Source organism: Aquarana catesbeiana, linkage group LG02 (assembly GCF_042186555.1).
Source record: "Aquarana catesbeiana isolate 2022-GZ linkage group LG02, ASM4218655v1, whole genome shotgun sequence".
In the NCBI taxonomy this organism is placed as follows: Eukaryota; Metazoa; Chordata; class Amphibia; order Anura; family Ranidae; genus Aquarana; species Aquarana catesbeiana.
In genome coordinates this window covers 472,878,742-472,899,518 of record NC_133325.1, presented here as the reverse complement: position 1 = coordinate 472,899,518, position 20,777 = coordinate 472,878,742, and the positions used below count along the sequence as shown (strand labels likewise).

Below are 20,777 nucleotides of genomic sequence, written 5' to 3'. Positions count from 1 at the left end.
AAGCCCAACTGAAGCTTTTGTTTTTATTACTGTAATGCAGTCAGGCTGCATAAACAGTAACAGACGTGGGGGTATTTTTTGCAGCTAAAGTTAAAATGTCTTGTGTTTCTAGTTCGCTGGAAATATGCAAAGCTACTTAATACAGAGTGCAGCAGTTGGGTATCTATCGGTCTGACATGCCCCTGCACATTGGTCCAATCAACATTGCACATGCATCCTGAGCAGAGCTGTTGATTGGAGCATTGTGTCCAGGGCATTTCAAACACAAAAGTGTACTTATTGTATCAGCTTTCTAATCAGCTTATATCGTTTTGTGGTATGCATCTTTTCAGAGTTAGCATAAATCCCATGACCCTATTCTGGTACAGGAAAATTCTGACTCCACATTTGACCATTACTGCATACCTCTTCAGTCAGTAGTATAGAGACATTGCTATACTTCTTGTTGGTCTCTGATCCCAGGGAAGTTAGACGTAGGAGAAAGATGAGCAAAGCTGCTTCCCAAATCAGGAACTCCCAGTTATAGAGATAGCTTAGAAAGGTTTTATGTCCATTCAGAACCTATTTTGACAGGGCAAATAAATAATTGTTTTATTCAAACTATCAAATCTGCTTATTGCCTACAACAGTCAAAAATAACTCTACCATAGACTGAGCAATAAATTGTTGCAATAAACTGTCCATGTTCAGATAAAACACATTGTTGTCCCAAATTCAAACTGCTCAATAACCAATGAGATTAATTTAAAGAAACTCAATAAACACTATTTATAGCCAGATTATCCCATTAGACACCCTAGGAAGTAGCCTGTGGTCTGGTAATTGTCCAAGAGTCCCAATTACAGCTTTCATTAACCTACAGAAACCAAGCGCAATTGGTCAAAGGCAAGACAATGCAAATGGCGTGGCTTCTCTGTGCCAATTGTAGTTCCAATCAATGTCACTTGAAGTGCTGGGGGGAATAATGCTGCTCAATTCTCTATTAGTGTGTTTAACAAAAATCAGCGTGATTTCAGAACTGCATTGAATCCTTTCTGTGAAAAAAAACCACTTATTTTGCATGACCTTAGTCATACTAGCGTTCAAAGATAAAAAATGTACGTACAATGGATATAAAAAGTATACACACCCCTGGTAAAATGTCAGGTTTCTATGATGTAAAAAAAAAAATGAGAAAGATAAATAATATCAGAACTTTTTTCACCTTTATTTTGACCTATAAACTGTACAACTCAATTGAGAAACAAACTGAAATCTTTTAAGGGGGGGGGGGGAGTAAAAATAAAAAAATAAAATAATGTGGTTGCATAAGTGTGCACACCCTCCTATAGCTGGGGATGTAGCTGTGTTCATAATTAAGCAATTGCATTCAAAACCATGTTAAATAGGAGTCAGTACACACCTGCCATCATTTAAAATGCCTCAGATTAACCCCAAATAAATTTCAGCTGTTCTAGTAGGTCTTTCCTGACATTTTCATAGTCGCATCCTACAGCAAAAGCCATGGTCTGCAGAGAGCTTCCAAAGCATCAGAGGGATCTCATTGTTAAAAGATATCAGTCAGGAGAAAGGTACAAAAGAATTTCCAAGGCATTAGATATACCATGGAACACAGTGAAGACAGACATCATCAAATGGAGAAAATATGGCACAACAGTGACATTACCAAGAACTTGACCCTCCAAAATTGATGAAAAGACGAAAAGAAAACTGGTCAGGAAGGCTGCCAAGAGGCCTACAGCAACATGAAATGAGCTGCAAGAATATCTGGCAAGTACTGGCTGTGTGGTACATCTGACAACAATCTCCTGTATTCTTCATATGTCTGGGCTATGGGGTAGACTGGGTGGCAAAAAACACATCTGAAGTCTCCCAAAAGCACGTGGGAAAATGTGTTATGGTCTGATGAAACCAAGTTTGAACTTTTTGGCCATAATTCCAAAAGATATGTTTGGCACAAAAAACAACACTGCACATCAGGAAAAAAAACACCATACCCACAGTGAAGCATGGTGGTGGCAGCATCATGCTTTGGGACTGTTTGTCTTCAGCTGGAACAGGGGCCTTAGTCAAGGTAGAGGAAATTATGAACAGTTCCAAATACCAGTTAATATTGGCACAAAACCTTCAGGCTTCTGCTAGAAAGCTGAACATGAAGAGGAACTTCATATTTCAGCATGACAACAACCCAAAGCATACATCCAAATCAACAAAAGAATGGCTTCACCAGAAGAAGATAAACATTTTGGAATGGCCCGGCCAGAGCCCAGACCCGAATCCGATTGAAAATCTGTGAGGAGATCTGAAGAGGGCTGTGCACAGGAGATGCCCTTGCAATCTGACAGATTTGGAGTGTTTTTGCAAAGAAGAATGGGCAAATCTTGCCAAGTCAAGATGTGCCATGCTGATAGAATCATACCCAAAAAGACTGAGTGCAGTAATATTATCAAAAGTTGCTTCAACAAAGTAGTAGTTTAAGGGTGTGCACACTTATGCAACCATATTATTTTGTTTTTTTATTTTTACTTCCCTCCACCTATAAGATTTCAGTTTGTTGTTCAAATGAGTTGTACGGTTTATAGGTCACATTAAAGGTGGACAAAGTTCTGAAATTATTTATCTTTGTCTCATTTTTTTACATTGCAGAAACCTGACATTTTTACAGGGGTGTGTAGACTTTTTATATCTACTGTAGCTGTGTGTGGCCATTTCTTCACAGCACATCACAGCTGTCAATATTGGGAGTGAGAACAGACACATAAGGGACCATATTGAAAAAACATGACCTTAGACTATCTTCCAGTTTGTATATTCTTCTGTCCTTTAGGAATCATGTGGATTTCTATGCAAAAAGCTCATATAATATGATCACAGTCATAGAAGAACCCTCATTATTAGTAGCAAATTATTAAAAGTAGCAAAGCCTAGTTAATGGTCACTACTAGCCTCAACACTTCTGTAGTTGCAACAATAAAGATATATTTCAGCTCCTTCATATGTACAAAAGTCTTTCAGTTCATGCACATTTTTTGAAATATCAAAAAAGATGCAGCGCTATATGAACTCATAAATCATATTTAGATAAATGTGTAAATATAAGTATATGTGAAAAAATACCAAGGTGAGAAAAGTAAAAAAAAAAGAGGACTAAAACAAAGTCCCATCACAGGAAAAGTCCATAAATTCTTATATAACATTGTCCATCCAGATAAACAGAAATAAATTGCAAGAAGAAATTCGTGACAAAGTCTTCAAAGCAAACGAAGTGCACCCAGATCGTCACCCAAAGTGTATGAATAACCTGCTTACCAGAAAGCGATGACTGCCGCAGCAGTCTCGCCCAGCCTAGGGAAGTAAGGTCTCCCTCAGCCCTTAAGCAATATCCAGAGCTCCGCTGTTGCTAATGGTATTCAAAAGCATAAATCGAAAAAGACTTCTATGGTGCAGTAAGTTGATAAAATAAGGTTTAATAAAAAGATAAGTTTGCACTTACAAGAAATAGGTCATCTATCAGCAAAGAAACGGTATAGATTTGATTTGCCAGAGTTGCGGTATCATCAGTAGTCTCGCTATACGCGTTTCGTCAGCAATAGGACGTCGTCTGGGGATTGGCCAATCCCCAGATGATGTCCTATTGCTGACGAAACACGTAGGGTGGAGCCTCTAACGGTGATGTCATCCCGTTTGTTCCGAGATGGTGGATGGGCTTTCGCTTTATGTTTTTGAGTACCATTAGCAACAGCGGGAGCTCTGGATATTTCTTAAGGGCTGAGGGAGACCTTACTTCCCTAGGCTGGGCGAGACTGCTGTGGCGGTCATCGCTTTCTGGTAAGCAGGTTATTCATACACTTTGGGTGATGATCTGGATGCACTTTGTTTGCTTTGAAGACTTTGTCACAAATTTCTTCTTGCAATTTATTTTTGTTTATCTGGATGGGCACTGTTATATAAGAATTTATGGACTTTTCTTGTGATGGGACTTTGTTTTAGTTTTCTTTTCTTTTTTTTCACATATACTTATATTTACACATTTTACGCATCTTTTTGATACTGCACTTTATTTGGAGTTTCTGCACTGGACTTTTTGATGCCAGCAGCTTATGTATTAGTATTATTTATAGCGCAGCGTTAGCCTTAGGGCTTCATATTTTTACTATCATGCACATTTTTGTTTTGTCTTGCTTGATTGGCCTGCCTAAATTAAGACACAGCTTTTCAATAGGATTTAAGACCGGATTCTACAATACAAGAAACCCTCATGTTTGTTTTTTTATTTGCCCCTGTGTTTCACATCACCAACATGAATTAACATTTTTTTGAGTCTTGGCAAAGGACTTCCTGACAAAGTGCTGAACAATTTCTTACATCTTGGGATTCATTGGTAGCTGAATGACTGCAAGAGATGAAGCAGCAACAGTAGATAATTTCTTTCAAACAATCTACCTTTCGGTTGATAAAGGCCCATGTCTTTTAAAATCCTTATGTGACCATTTACATATACAGTGGGGAAAATTATTATTTGATCCCCTGCAGATTTTGTACGTTTGCCCACTTACAAAGAAATTAAGGGTCTATAATTTTTCTCCTAGGTGTATTTTAAACGATAGAGACAGAATATCAACCAAAAATCCAGAAAAAAACATAAAACAAATGCTATAAATTAAAGCAGAGGTCCGCCCACCACTGCAAAAATTAAAAGCCAGTAGCTGCTGACTTTTAATAATCGAACACTTACCTGTCCTGGAGTCCAGCGATGTCGGCACCGCAGCTGATGTTTCCATCAGCTGTCGGGTGCATGCCGCCTCCATTGCGAGTAAGGGAACCTGGCAGTGAAGCCTTACGGCTTCATGCTGGGAACCCTACCACGCATGCGCAAGGCTCTGTTCCTCTCTCCTACTGGACCGGGGAAGGAGGAGGGAGGAGGAGGGAGGCTGGGCGGTGATGTCAATACCTGCGGCTGAGGCTCCCAGAAGTGGGAATAGGATACCTGTATTGTCCCCCCTCCCCCCAAAAGGTGCCAAATGTGGCACCGGAGGGGAGGAGGAGTACAACGAGCGGAAGTTCCACTTTCGCTTTAAGTTGCAGTTCAGTGAGCAAAATAAGTATTTGATCCCCAAGCAAAACATGACTTAGTAATTAGAGAAACCCTTGTTGGTAAGCAGAGGTAAGACGTTTCTTGTGGTTGGTGGCCAGGTTTGCACACATCTCAGGAGGGATTTTGGTCCACTCTTCTTTACAGATCTTCTCTAAATCCTTAAGGTTTGTTAGCTGTCAATTGGTAACTCGAAGTTTCAGCTCCCTCCATATTTTTTCTATAGGATTAAGGTCTGGAGATTCACTAGGCCACTCCATGACCTTAATGTGCTTCTTCTTTAAACACTCCTTTTTTGCCTTGGCAATATATTTTGGGACAGTGTCATACTGGAAGACCCATCCACCAACCACCTTTAGTGTTCAGGCTGAAGGAAAATAGTTCTCATCCAAGATTTTACAACACATAGCCCCGTCCACTGGCCCCTCAATGTAGCAAAGTCAGCCTGTACCTGTTAGCAGAGAAAAAGCCCCAAAGCATCATTATTCCATCTTCGTGCTTTATTGTAGGGATGGTGTTCTTAGGGTCATAGTCAGTATTTTTCTTCCTCCAAACACAGCAAGTCAAGTTAATGCCAAAGAGCTCAATTTTAGACTCATCTGACCACAGCACTTTCTCCCAATCCTTCTCTGAATCATTTAGATGTCAATTGGCATATCTGTACACGTGCCTTCTTGATATGGGGGACTTGTCATGTTTGGAGGAAGAAAAATGATGACTATGACCCTAAGAACACCATCCCTACAGTCAAACATTGAGGTGGAAACCTTATGCTTTGGGGCTGTATCTCTGCTAAAGGTACAGACTGACTTTGCCGCATTGAAGGGCCAATGGATGGGGCCATGTATTGTAAAATCTTAGATGAGAACATTTCTTTCTTGAGCGGGCTATACTGTAGTTCAGCAGAAGGCTGTCAAGAACCATTAGTTACAGTACATTTCCATCAGCTACCTTCATCACGTAAATCATTTGTTTAGTAAAGATGTAGCAAAGTGAAATGCTTTCTTTGCTAAATGAAACTGACTATATCACTATAGCTTAGATAAAGACAAGATAACCTTTAAGCATGCTCATTTTGGGATTAATTTCTGCTGACGTTCAGGCTCGGTTCACGCTGCTGCGATGCGAGAACCCGTATAAATCCAGTACGGGTTCCCGCATCGCATACAACTCACAGGCAGTTCACACTACCCTATGCGAACAGTTGTGGGTGTCAATTCAAAGTTAATGACACCCCCAGATCGGTTTGCATATCGCAGTGCAAACTGTCAATTCAGACAGTAATTGGATCGCATGGTTGTGAACACCCATGCGATCCGATTCTGGTGAAAAGGGTCCTGCGCGACTTTGGTCCGAATGCGATGCAAATTCAGCCATACAATCTGTACGGCTGAATTCGTATCGCACAGACATCGCATGTGATTTGCACAGCAGTGCGGTGCGAATCACATGCAATGTCTGACATTGCAGCAGTGTGAACCCAGCCTCAGAAAGCTCCTAAGGGTTCACAAACTTGCTAACCTTTGTACATTTTGTAATCAAATTAAATTCTGTAGTATACATCACTTTTACACAATTTTTATGAAACCGAGTATTCTCGATAAGGTTCCTTTCTATAATACAGTGCACTCAGCCAACCTCATTTTCAGAAGTAACTGACTTGCCTCACAGCATCCAAATGAATCATCAAAATCTTATTGATGGTTGTGCATTAAAACAGACCTTTCTCAAGTCATCTTCCAAGACAGCCCATGAGACCTAGGGCTCCTCCTACCAGGACAGGACGTTAACAGATAAAAGATGGTCCTCTGGGCCTTCCCTTCAGTATTCGTGTTTCCTCCAGACGGGGGTCCTGGAACCTGGGTCTCATGGGCTGTCCTATAGGTACTCCGTAGGGAAAGCTCTACAGACCTTCTCCTGCCCAGAGCGATACCTCATCCTGGAGGGTAGGGGGGCTGGCTGCTAATGCCCTGTCTTCAGAGCTTGGGGAGGGCAACGACCACTGGAGATGTCGGGGGAGCAGGAGGGAGTAACCCCAGATCGGCTCAGCTGGATGGTATCCCGCAGCCCGGGTTCAAAGCGTCCTTCCTGGCAGCGTGGCTGGCCGTGTCCGGGTAGAAGGGCACGGAGGTTGAAGGGCCGGAGCTCCTGCATTCCACGCTGGTCTAGAGGAAGTGGTGAACCATAATTTCCACCCGGAATTACATCATTAGTCCCGTAGAGGCTGGTTCTAGTCTCCTTAAAGGCATGAACAGGGGAATACTGGGTGGCTGGTGTGGAATGTGAGACCCAGCAGAGGCTGTGGAAGCACAAGGAGAGCAGTATGGATTCCTCTCCAGCTCCTGCTCAGGCAGTGGACGCAGGTTCTGACACCAGCACCTTACAGGTAATCCTGGGGATCTTATTCCCCTCTTGCATATCCTGTGGGGCTTTTCCCCTCCACCATAGACTTAGTGAGGCTTGGTGAGGGGGGCACATTTCCTCTCTCCTGCACTGGGGGTTGTGTTTTGGAAAACCAGGGTGGCCCGATTTTCAACCTGGTGATCTTTTGTTTTCTGATTGCAGGCCAAGGCTCAGGACAAGGCCCAAGCCTAACCACCCAAGAGTTAATGTGCGGTCTGCACAGCCAAATTGAGCTCCTCATGAAGTAAAGCGGTCTGCCGCACATGCATAGATAGCTTAGTTAAAGATGACTCAGTAGTATCTTGCCAGAAAAATGCTTTCTTCTGTAAGGGATGAGCTGTCCCCTACTTTTAGCTCTTTCAAATTCATGAATGGCAAGACACCCCTCTCAGGGTCTGTCTTCTGATAGGGCTGCAGTTTTTTCTGACGCTCCGCCACAGGGTGCGGAAAGTGAGGTCCAGAGGAGGAGACTAGGTCTCCCCATTCTTCCCAGGAAGAATCAGGATCAGAGGAAGAGCCTAAGGATAGGGAATCCGTCAGGGGCTCTAGGTACAAACTATCACTGGAAGATCAAGGAGTGTGGAAGATAGGGCACTCTGAATAACAAGGAGACTTTAACAAACAGTACATGACTAGCTCTTGAAATGTGATTAATGCACCACAGCAACACTTCAGAAGAGGGAAGCACACTCGCATTGGTTCTCAACTCCTGTCCTCAGGACTCACTAACAGGCCAGGTTTGCAAGATAACTGAAATACATAACAGGTGATATAATTTGCTGCTCAGTGATTGCAGTATTCTAGTCTGCATTTCCCTAAGGTAATACTTAAAATCTGGCCTGTTAGTGGGTCCTGAGGACAGGAGTTGAGAACTACTGCTCTATAGGAAATACAAAGCAGAGAAGAAGGTGCTTCTAAGTGCAGTAATAAAACACTTTGATGACAAGGAAGGGTTAAAACACACGATAGAAGTGAAAAACAGGCATATCAATGAATTCATAATGTCCAGCGGGATGCCTCCTGGGAGTAAAGACAGCTGCAGGTGGAAGTTCCAGCCGACACTGTGTCTCTGATCCAAGATGGAGAGCTGTGCTGTCAGGACCAGCATGGAATCCAGGCAACCGGTAGTGATGTCAGAGTGGACATGTTTCTGAGCATGCCCAGTCACTCCTTCTTCAAACCAATCTGGTCTTTGGTTTAAAGAAGGAGCAACTGTAAGTGTTTTTTACCCTTCCTTGTCATCAAAGTGTTTCATTACTGCACTTAGAAGCGCCTTCTTCTCTGCTTTGTTTATTACTGGAAGATGTCCATGATTTGTTAAAAGCCATCTATGTGACACTCAAAATTAAAGAGTAGAAGGTGCGAACCTCAAAGCATGATTTTATGTATGAAGGAATACATAAGAAGGCCAGGGTTTTTCCTGTGCACAACTCCCTTCTAGATACAATTAAATTAGAATGGTAGAATCCAGAGAGGAAACCATTTTTTTTCAAGCAGCCTGAACAGGAGGTTTCCTTTTGATGAAGACATGGCGTAGCCTTGGAACAAGTACCCCAAGTTGGACATGCCTCTTTCAAAAATTTACAAGAATACGGACCTGGCGTTTGACGACATGAGCACACTTAGGTATCCCATGGATAAGAGAGGTGATATCCTTTTATGCAGGGCCTAGGATTCATCGAGTTTCAATCTTAAACTGGGATTAGCATCCACATGTGTAGCCAGAAACCTTGAGTTATGGTCATCACAAATACAAACTCACCTCTCTGCAGAAACTGAGAGAGATCAGACACTTAAATCTTTCCCACTCCTGTTTTTTGCAGTAGGTTTTCTAGCCGATTCCTCTGCTGAGTTGGGCAGGATGGCAGCTAGGACCTCTGCCTTAATCAATTCGGCCAGAAGAAGATTCTGGCTCAAGACACAGTCAGGTGACGCCTCTTCTAAGCTGTGCCTGTGTGGTCTTCCCTGTCAGGTGACCATCTGTTTATCCCTATATTACAAGAAGCACTGAAGCGCACGGCGGACAGGAAGAAGTGGTTTCTAGAAAAAAAAAAAAAAGATTGGCAGAAAAGGGGGGCAGACAGCAGGGTCTGCGTGAAAAGGAGGGCAGGCCCAAAAAACATTGGACAGGGCACAAATGCAAAGGTGGGGGGGGGTCCTTGTTTAACCCTCAACAACCCGCCAAACCACAATGACTTCTGCCACCCAGTGGGAGGAAGATTGAGGGTCTTCCTCCCACAGTGGGCAGTAGTCACCTCAAGCCCATTCATTTTGGATCTGGTGACTGTGACAGACCTGTGCTTAATAGGAGTATGTCCGCCATATAAGCTTCCCTTGTACCAGCACGATCCAAGATCCCTTAGCCCACCCAGTCACTTGTCGAGACATCGGTGTAGGGTGGTAAGAAACATAAAACTGTTTATCCCCTTCCCGCCGACCGTACGCAGATATGCGTACTCGACTTTCCGGCTGCAGGCATCATCCCGGTACCGTTGTTTACAGCGAGCGATCGGCTACCCGAGTATAACAACCGATGCGGCTAAAAGCCGCTCGGTTGTTATACCGGAGGAGCGGGAGGGGACATCCCCCCCCTCCCGCCGCCTCCCGCCGCTCTTACCGGGCCTCCCGTTCGCACGGGAGGCCCGGTGTCTAATCGTCTGCCTTCGGTGGCTGGGGGCGGGCTGGAACGAAGCTGTGGGCGGCCTTCTCATTGTAAACGCGGAAGCGACGTCATGATGTCACTTCCCGTTTACTCGGCTGCCAATGGCGCCGAATTTAAAAAAATACACAGTACTCAGAATCGCCGTTTTCGGCGATCTGAATACTTTGAAGTGCAGAGGAGGGATCCCTCCATAAAGAGTACCTGTCACCACCTATTACTGTCACAAGGGATGTTTACATTCCTTGTGACAGCAATAAAAGTAAAAAAAAAAATTTTTTTTTAAACACAATTTATAAAGTAATAAAATAAATAAATTAAAAAAAAAATGTTCTTTTAAAGTGCCCCTGTCCCCGCGAGCTCGCGCAGCGAAGAAAACGCATACGGAAGTCGTGGCGGCATATGTAAACGGTGTTCAAATCACACATATGAGGTATCCCCGCGATCGTCAGAGCGAGAGCAATAATTCTAGCCCTAGATCTCCTCTGTAACTCAAACCTGGTAACCGTAAAAAAATTTTAAAGCGTCGCCTATGGAAATTCATAGGTACCGTAGTTTGTCGCCATTCCACGAGTGCGTGCAATTATAAACGGTGACATGTTTGGTATCTATTTACTCGGTGTAACATCATCTTTCACATTATACAAAAAAATTGGGGTAACTTTACTGTTTGGATTTTTTAAAATTCATGAAAGTGTCACTTTTCCAAAAATTTGCGTTTAAAACACGGCTGCACAAATACCGTGTGATAAAAAATATTGCAACAATCGCCATTTTATTCTCTAGATTCTCTGCTAAAAAATATATATATATAATGTTTGGGAACTCTAAGTAATTTTCTAGCAAAAAATACGGACTTTCAAATTTCAAAAATAGGCTTAGTCATGAAAGGGTTATTCAAACACAGGTACAAAAAGAGATTTACACTCTGGGGACAATCCCCCTTCTTTGCATATTGACACAGGGCAGGGTAAATTACATTCATTAACATGACATACAGGTGTTCAGCCTTTTCATAAGTAGACAGTCTTGTCAGCAGGCAGGACTGTTGGAGAAATTCCCCCTCCCCTCTAGCAACCAATAGTTCACAGTGATCTCATAAAACCCCAAGCCAATCCACATAAGCATATACATCCCATAATCGTTTGCTCCCAAGGCAGACAGAAACAATAGAACAATAGGATACAGCCACTTAACAATAAACACATAACAAATCACACTCCAACTCAAACTATCTAGCAATGATCTATGAGACTCTCCTACAATATTCTAGCAGTCTGAAAGGTGGAGTTATTTATCTTCATATATTTCTTGAGGGGAATTGTTCACAAATATTACTGTCCCAAGTAAAAGAGCCCCTTCAACTTTCAACACAAACCACACACATAGAAAGAACCCAGAATAACAGGGATAAAACGACATGCTGAGTCCGGTGTGGTTGTACTGGGAGTCTAGTTGGGACAGACCTGACTGGGGTTCTTGGTCACCCAGTTCCCCCTAGTAGACACAGGGTAACTTACACATAACAGGGCCCGGGGAGCTGGAAAATGGGTTTCCAGAGCTCTCTAAGGTAAGCTGGGTTTCAAAAGCCCCCCGCCAAAAGCAACTCCCGTCACAGTGACCAATGGGCACAGGCTGGAGTTTAATTCCCAGCCACCAGAGAGATTTTTAATCACCCAAATTCCCCTTGATCGTGTAAAGGCCTTGTGCCTCCAGATTCTAGACTTGGTAGATCAGGAAGTCCTTATCTCGGTTCCTTGGACAGATCGGGGCAGGGGCTTTTACTCCCATATGTCTGTGATAAAGAAGAACTCGGGGAAGTATCACCTAATTTTGAACCTTCGCTTTCTAAATCGTTCAATCAGATACAAACACTTACGCATGGAGTCAGTTTTTTTGCTAAAAAATCTGCTTTACCCAAAGTGCTTTATGGCAATGCTGGATTTAAGGGCTGCCTACTTGCACATTCCTATTCATCCAGCATACCGAAAATTTTTAAGACTAGCAGTGAAATTGGAATGGGAAATCTGTCATTTTCAGTTCCCGGCACTGCCCTTCGGATTGTCATTGGTCCCACGCATCTTTACAAAGGTCCTGGGGGAAGCGTTGGCCCCCGTTAAGACTAAAATTAATTACGATTACCCCCTACCTGGATGACCTCCTAATAGTGGCGGAGTCATGTCAGAAACTAGAGAAGGATCTCCAGACTGTTCAGGAGTTTCTTCAGTTGCTCGGCTGGCTAGTCAGCAAGGAGAAGTCTTCTCTGAATCCTGCCCAGAGAGCGACATATCTTCGGTACGAGATTTCCTCAGTGGATCAAAAGGTTTTCTTTCCAGAGGAAAAAAACCCAAAAGTGACTAATGATTGAAGCCTTGCAAAACATTTAAAGAAAGAAAATGCTGCTCCAGGTGATAGTGATCCAATTGGATTAAATGGGCTGGGTGCTAGCCCTGGCTCACCACCGTGGTATGAGGAGAAGGAAAAGAGATATGGCTGCACACCACCATCGATCCAACAACGATCTATTATGTCCACATGGTTTGCAACCAGGACATAGGACACAGAAAAGAGGTCCTGGTGGCAATCCATGTTGACATAATAAATCGTTGTTGGATCGAGAGTGGTGTGCAGCCGTATCTCTTTTCCTTCTCCTTGCAAACCAACCAGTGGGTTTCGCTCAGAGATGTCTCCAGGGCAGTAGGTCTTATAACCTCTTGCTTTCCGGCCGTACCATGGGCGAGGTTTCACCAACGGCCACTTCATTTGTTCCTGTTAAGAAACTGGGACGCATCCACAAGTTCTTTGGATCTAAGGGTATGGATACTCTCCAAGGTAAAGAGAACCCTGTGGTGGTGGAGGTTGCCACTTTACCTGACCAGAGGGCTGGAACAGTTCATTCCAGTATCTCAGAGAATTAGGATGCAAGCTCCTATGGATGGGGAGCCCATCCACACAACGGGATGGCGCAGGGAAGATGTGGAAGCAAGAGCTTCATCAAATCAGAGGGAGCTTCTGGCAGTACATAGGGCTTTAGAAGCTTTTCATGCAGAGGTCAGCAGTCACCATCTGCATATTTGATCCAACAAGATTACAACTGTAGCGTACCTCAACAAGCGGGGGGGGTACGAAAAGTTGGACTCTTCAACTCATAGCTCATATCCCAGAAAATGTTATCATGGGCCGAGGTGAATCTGGCCTCCATTTCAGCAATTCTCCTAAAAGGTACTCAAAACTGTTTGGCAGATTACTTCAGCCGCTACCAGGTGTGTCGGGACAATTGGTCCCTCAGATTTTTTCAGAAATTGTAAGGAAGTGGGGATCACCAGAGGTAGATTTTTTTGCAACCCAATTATACAGCAAGACAGATTATTTTTCCTGAATTCAGGGGATCAGTCTCTGGGGATTGACACTCTTGCGAATGGTCATTCAGCCTCTGCTACGCTTTCCTTCCTATCAGGCTAATCCCAGAAGTCCTCCAGAAGTTTGCTCTAGAAAGAACCAATCTCATCTTAATAGACCCCTTTTGGCCCAAGAGGCCGTGGTTTTCTATCCTGCAGGCTGTAGCTTCAGAGCCTCCAGTTATTCACCCAATGAGACAGGACTTGTTGTCTCAGGTTCTGGTGTCGCACCCTCAGGTGGCATCATTGAACTTAACGGCTTGGTATCTGAAGAGAAGATATTCTCCCAGGGATTCTCAGACAAAGTTGTCAGAACCCTGGTTAATCTCAGGAAGCCTGTTACAAGAGCTATATACTCCAAGGTTTGGAAAAAATGTAACTCTTGGTTGTCCGAAAATCTAAGATTTTCTCATGATGTTCCGTCTATTCTGGAATTTTTCCAGGAGGGTACCAACAAGGGTCTGTCCCTTAGTACTTTAAAGGTTTAGGCTGTAGCTATTAGTGTTTTTCTCCTGTGTTCTTTTTTGGAAAAACCTGTTCTAGCGAGATTGTTTAAGTCAATCGCTAGGTCCAAACCATGGGTTGTCAGATGGGACCGGTCTCTGGTTCTACAAGCTCCAGTGGTTTTTCCCTTTGAGCCTGTGAAGGATGTATCAGTGAAATTACTCATGATAAAAACATTATTCCTGGTTGTAATTATGTCAGCTCACAGGGTCAGTGAATTACAGGCTTAGGGAATGGTTAGGGAAAGGTTAGGGAACCTTTCCTCACGATCTTTGACGATAGAGTGGTGTTAAACAGAGACCCGGGATTTTTACCAAAGGTAGCCACTTCTTTTCATAGATCCCAGGATATTGTGCTACCAACCTTTGGCAATTCGCCTAAGGGTGAGAAAGAAAATAATTTGTTTTCCTAGATGTCAGAAGAATTCTTCTCTTCTACCTAAAGGTTACCAAAAGCTTTAGGAAATCAGATTCTTTATTTGTACTTTTTTCTGGGGTCCATAAAGGTAAAGCAGCTTCCAAGTCCACCATAGCCAGGTGGATAAAGCAGGTAATTGCTCAATCCTATAGAGTTATGAAGGTGTGTACTTTTGCAAGTGCAGTTGCACTCTGAAAATGAGGAAAAGCTTTACCCAATCACATGCAATGAAAATAAAACAGCATTTTTGCTTCCACATGATAGGATGAAGGAAGTTAGCAGAGCTTCCTCTCATTTTACCTAGGTATTAGGCTAGTTATATTCCCTGTGTTTGTTTGCCTTACCTCGTGATGATGGGCTCATGTGTTGTGGCTGCAGTTTGTAGTGTTTTGGACACTTGATTCTCCTATGTCCATGTATTTATTCACCTAGCTTATTCGGTAAAGGGACAGGTAATGTCTTGTGTCCGGTCACAACTAATGCCTCACCTTTTTTGTGTTGCATAACAAATGTGTGAGTGCTAATGTGATGAAAGATTGCATGATGGTCTCTCTGTTAATTTCTCTGCCTGCTTTTATCTGTCAGATTGCTCCTTACTGTATAGCTTTCACATAAGGAGCACTAGACTGAGAGACCCAAGAATTGTGGGACATGTAGTTTCTCCACAGGAAGTGTCAGTTCTTAAACTACGGAGTCATTAATTAAAATGTGCAGTGTCATGCACCTCATGTTTGAACACAAACATAATCTTCTGACAGAGGAATGTGAAGATTTACTGTACTTTAGGCTGTTCATTCAGAACAACAAATTACACCATGAAACTATGATCACTGCACAGCTTAGGCAGGTAAAAAACAAGTTTTTTTTACACAAGCATGCTACGATTACACAAGATAATATTGACTGAGAAGTCACTTTAGCTCGCCTTGAGCATACTTTAAATGCTGCTTTAACCACTTGCTTACTGGGCACTTAAACCCCCTTCCTGCCCAGACAAATTTTCAGCTTTCAGCGCTGACAAATTTTGAAAAAAAAAAAAAAACATGTTTAATAGTTTGTTATAAAATTTTGCAAACAGGTAATTTTTCTCCTTCATTGATATGCGCTGATGAGGCGGGACTGGTGGGCACTGATAGGCTGCACTGGTGGGCACAGTTAAGGCGGCACTAATGGGGACAGATAAGGCGATACTGATGGGCACAGATAAGGCGGCACTGATGACCACTGATAAGATGGCACTGATGGGCCCGGATGGGTGGCACTGATGGGCACTGGTAGATGACACTGATGGGCACTGATGTGCAGCACTGTTGTTGAGGCACCGATTGCGGGCACTGATGGGTTGCACTGTGGGCGCTGGTGAGCACTGGTAGGCAGCACTGTTGCCTATTGCTAAGTGGCACTGGCAGGGAGCACAGGTGGGCACTGATAATCTGGCGGCAGCTTGCCGTGATCGGGACTGATTGCCCTCTCACAGCCGCCGGTGATCGTTTTTTTTTTTTCCCCCTCACGCCGCTAGCGCGAGGAGAAAAAATAGCTGATTACCGGCTCTATTGACATCACATGATCAGCTGTCATTGGCTGACAGCTGATCATGTGGTAAGGGGTCGGGATTGACCCTTTTTTCCAAATTGTGATCCAGCGAGTCTCATAGACTGGCTGATCACAGAGCGCGCTGTCAATGGACGTAGTACCGGCAAAGCAGGTCCGCGCTGTAGCCGTCATTTGGCTATAGCGCGGATCTGAACTGGTTAAGCTTGATGAAATCTAGTGTAATTCCATCCATTATCTAAAGTAGCAGATAAATCCATTATACAATTCTGTAAATACATACAATTATTAATGTGAAGTGTATAGTGGTGATTTAGCAAAATTTTTAGGCCCAATTATCTGAATCATAAAGGATGAAAGCTGAACATAATTAAAAACCTAATCAAGCCTTCATAGTTGGTATATTATTGAGACACTGTATTCCAAAAGGATAAAATGAAGAGATCTGTACTTACCTGCGCACAACAAATAAAGGCAATAGACAGTGTTAATAAATAGATTGATGACACAATGACATCTACAGATCTCTGAGGTCCTCTTCTCTATTGAGAAGAAAAGGGAAATATAAGTATATACCAAAAAAAAGCAGAGAGAAGAGAGAATAGGAAGGGACATGACTAAAGCAACCTGTAAGTTTACCTTCAGATAGGACCGTAAAGATAGCCAAATCCTAATGTTCTGCACCTTCTTCAGCCGGAAGTGAGGGATCTCAGACTTCAGTGCTTTTCTAGCAGAGGTCAGGTGACTGAAAAGCTTGGCTATCAGAAACCTCTGCATACAAAGACACAATAATGGTGAATGGAGAAATGTACACCTGCGAAAGGCTGCAGTTATATAGATGGACAGAAAGGAATATAGGTTATACAAAAAGTAAACTCTCAGTGGAATGGAACAAAACAAGATATCCAATACAGCCAGGTATTCTCTATACTGACAAAACCGAATTCAGTACAGCTAAATGAAATTCTTTGCTAATATATAATATAATCCTTTTGGGTTGTTTGCATTCATCATATCAATTCTTAGCATGGTAAATATACATACAGTAGGTGTACAAGTGCCTTGGTAATTCCTTGCATGTACCATATTTTTTCAGGGTCACTGCTCTCTTTTAGATGTTGGTTGTAATTTTACCACAGTTTGACAAGAGATGTTATTTTTAGCATTGTGTTTTTTTCATTACAATGTATTTATTGGTAATTTAAAGTTAATAAATAGTGACAGGTTGTACAAATATGTGTCAGCAGATGAAACAAAAAGTGTAATAAATGGTACATCTACTGCAAATGGAGTTGTGGTGTTATATGAAAATGCTCAAACAAAAGAGCATGAAAAGCTGGCTACAATGTACTCCATATTGAGGGTCGTTCAGAGGTTGGGGAGACATATACAGCGACGAGATTGTGTAGAAAGTGGCTTATGGAGTGTACCACAGAAGAAAAGGGGAAGAAAGGGAAAGCAGGAAGTAGAGAAAAGTGTGAGAGAGAGGCGGGTGAGGGAGAGGCGTGATGCCAGGGGTTCCACAAACCATCAGTACTTGATATACTAGAAGCCCACTTTAGATGGTGATTATTTGGATGATGATATGTGATCCACGGGTTCCAGATATTGTGGAACTTGCTGTGATTGTGAGGATGCTGTTCATTGATTCGGGATTTGACTTCACAGAAGTGGGTATTGTTTTTTCAACACCCTGGAGATCGTTAATTTTAAGGCTAATAGGAGGAAAGGGATGAGTTTAAACTATTTCTTGGTGACACCTGCAGGGTTGAAGTGTAGGAGTGCTAGCTAGGGGTCTCTAGTGAAGTGAATTCTGAATAATGCGTGCAAGTGGGAAAATACTTTGGATCAGAAGCGGCTCAACATTAAGCATGCCCACCATACATTGAAGATGTTGCCATTATCATTGTGGTTGTTTAAGAATGATATACAGCATCTGTTTCATCATTTTTTCCAACAGTGAGAATATGGGTACATGTGAGATGAGCATGTGACCAGTAACATCATCTAAGCTCACCATCCAAAATACTTTCACACATAGGTACATTTCAGTGCTTTTCGCATACCACGGTTTCATGGAAGCTATTGCTGAATGAAACAGAGGCTGCCATTGTTAACTTATCATTCTCCAAACAGTAGTTGCATGGCTTTCACGCTGATACTATGATGTCAGTGCTTTAGGTCACCAACTCTGAACAAGTATGCAGATAAGCACTCCCGAACAGATTCTGACATTCCTCATTAAAAAGAAAGATTTTAACAAATTTTAAATACAAATTCTTACCTTTAGTGCAACAAAAATAGAGCTGCACACAATTTCTTCCTTGATATAGAAAACTAAAGACACCCTACCTGTTCCTGCATTTTGCACCTTACTGGGGCTTATTGGAATCTTTATGGCACAAAACGTGTCAACAATTGATGGACAGTCTTTATTACAGCTTGTGCAATAAAGCTTTATATGTGGGGGATGATGCAATGTGTGGCTCTATGTTTGTTTGCAATGGGAGAGCAGGTGAGAGAGCCTGGAGTTTTGCTGCCAAATAATATATTTACCTGTACTTTTTTTTTAAGATACTGATCATATGCCATGGTACTGCAGCTGCTGAAATTTGTACCCATGTTATTTTTCTAAATGTGGAGCTCTGTAATTATTTAGAACAATGAAGGCTGATTTTACTAAAGCAGTTGAGAATTTTCACTTAATAAATGGTATGAAAATTCTCTTCAATCACCCAGTTATTTGAAGAGCAAATTCCTGTTTACTCTGAATACCCAATCATGTGCAGATGAAATAAACAATAATTTGTTTTTCTTGTGATTGGATAATTCAAGTGAATATTCACACAGATTCAGTAAACATTCTCAATCCTTTAGTGAATTAGACTACAACACTTTGTCCCAATGCTGTACTAAATATTGCACCTCTGGAATTCTTTTGCATGTTGCACATGGGAGAAGTATCTCATTAGAAATAAAACACCCAGAGCAAAACACTTTTCGCACAGACTCAAGACTCCTAAAGTAGAACAGGGTTACCTTAAAGTGTTATACGAGTAGTTTTTGTTGTTCAACCAGCAGATTGAATGAAAAAGAAAAACCTCACAAATCCAACAATGTGTGATGCAGGGATTTCTCCTGCTGTTCTATCGTATTCTGATAGAGGGACCCCCCCCACCCCCACCCCACCAGAATACACAGATCAGTGCTTGCAGCCATTGGTAGCATGAGCTGACTGAATGCTGTTTTTCCAGAAAGACCATTCAACAGGAGCTGTTAGATCAGAGAGTGGTACATACATACCAAAAGTCATCCGATTCCTGCTGAACCAGTTAATTTTCAGTATGTGTGCCCGAATTTAGTTAATTTTTACAGAAAAAAATGAGTCCATGTTCTACATACCTTCATGGGTGATGAGCTGTCAGTGTCCACATAGCCAGTGTAGCAGTCTAGTGATTTGAAATCCCCTTTTTTTCTGCAGGACTTCCAGGATGTATCGGAGTGATTCTGATTGGACAGCGCCTGCGCAGAGAATCACTCTGATCCATCCTGGCACCCACAGAGGTAAGTACAGTGAGGGGGGGGGGGAGGGGTGAGGACGGTGTACAGTGTTAGTTTACCTTTTCCTTTATTGTGAAAAGTGACTAAACCTTTTAAGGACACATGATTCGTTAGAATATTTTATTGCACTGGGATCTTCAACTCAAGCCATTTTGGCAAGTAATAGTTTACATACTTGCAATTAAACAGGGAACAGGCATTGATGCAAGTGGTTAAAATGGCCACTGAAAAATACAGCAGGAAAAAAGGTGACAACGCCATAAACTTAACGTGGTTGTAAATTCCCCTTCCCAACTTTACCGCATCCAAACCAATTTGCAATCGTTTACTTGTAGGTGGCTTTAAAAATTTTAAAAACTGCGCTGTTTAGGAGATATCGCCGATATCTGCTTCAGTGACGTTACTCGCGCGCCACATTTTGTTCCTCATTTATGGCACACTCAGCAAGACGTCAGTCTATGCATTTATGTTCCGTGCCTCTGACAGCATAGCTCCACGGCATCACAATCCCACGAGATCCTGGTGTTCTTGAAACACCCCATGTGACAAGCTACGTCACAGGGGGTGTGAACAAGGACATTCATGTTTAACACCGGGAGGATATGTGCATGTGTGCTCTTATTGGTTTGCTGCGCCATTGCCATGGTAAAGGTATACTAAAATGAACCGCTCTGATGAAATTTGCTTGCCGAATGAAACGCGTTAGCTAGAAGCCCCTGCATTTACAGTTGCCACCACAGACCTGTCTCCCCCTCTCCTCCTATACCTGCCCGGGGAACAGGCGATTTAATGAGAACACGGATGTCTGTATGGACCTAAACAACTGCAGCTAAACTGCCCTGCCAGCACTCCCTACGGATGAGCTGATTCTCAGCCCTTGGTAATGAACTTGCCGCCTACTCAGCTATTCTCATAGAGACTTGAAAGGGACTACTAAGCCCTCACACACCTGTTGAGCAGCATACCACTGATGTGAGTTAAGCTTTCACCTGGAGCCCAATCACACGGACTTTGATTCCAGCGCTGAACGGCTGGCGGGTCTGCAAGTGTCCTCTGAGCTGATCTCTGTGAAGGCTGTGACCACCACTGGATGGATTAATAGCTTCTAATACTGATGCTGTCTCGATACAGCCACGGAATTACTTTCTACTCTATGTTAATTTATGGACATTAGTCACACTGCTTATATATT

The 20,777-nt window shown here is 42.7% G+C and overlaps 1 protein-coding gene across 1 annotated transcript in view; it reads right to left on the bottom strand.

Annotated features, from left to right (window-relative positions):
* PHTF1 (putative homeodomain transcription factor 1) overlaps positions 1-20,777 on the bottom strand; it is a gene marked incomplete at its 5' end in the record, with an annotated part of 230,604 nt that overhangs the window by 43,269 nt on the left and 166,558 nt on the right. The window contains 3 exon segments of the mRNA XM_073615712.1: positions 406-561; positions 16,480-16,566; positions 16,664-16,795. Of these exon segments, the coding sequence (XP_073471813.1) occupies positions 406-561; positions 16,480-16,566; positions 16,664-16,795 (375 nt within the window).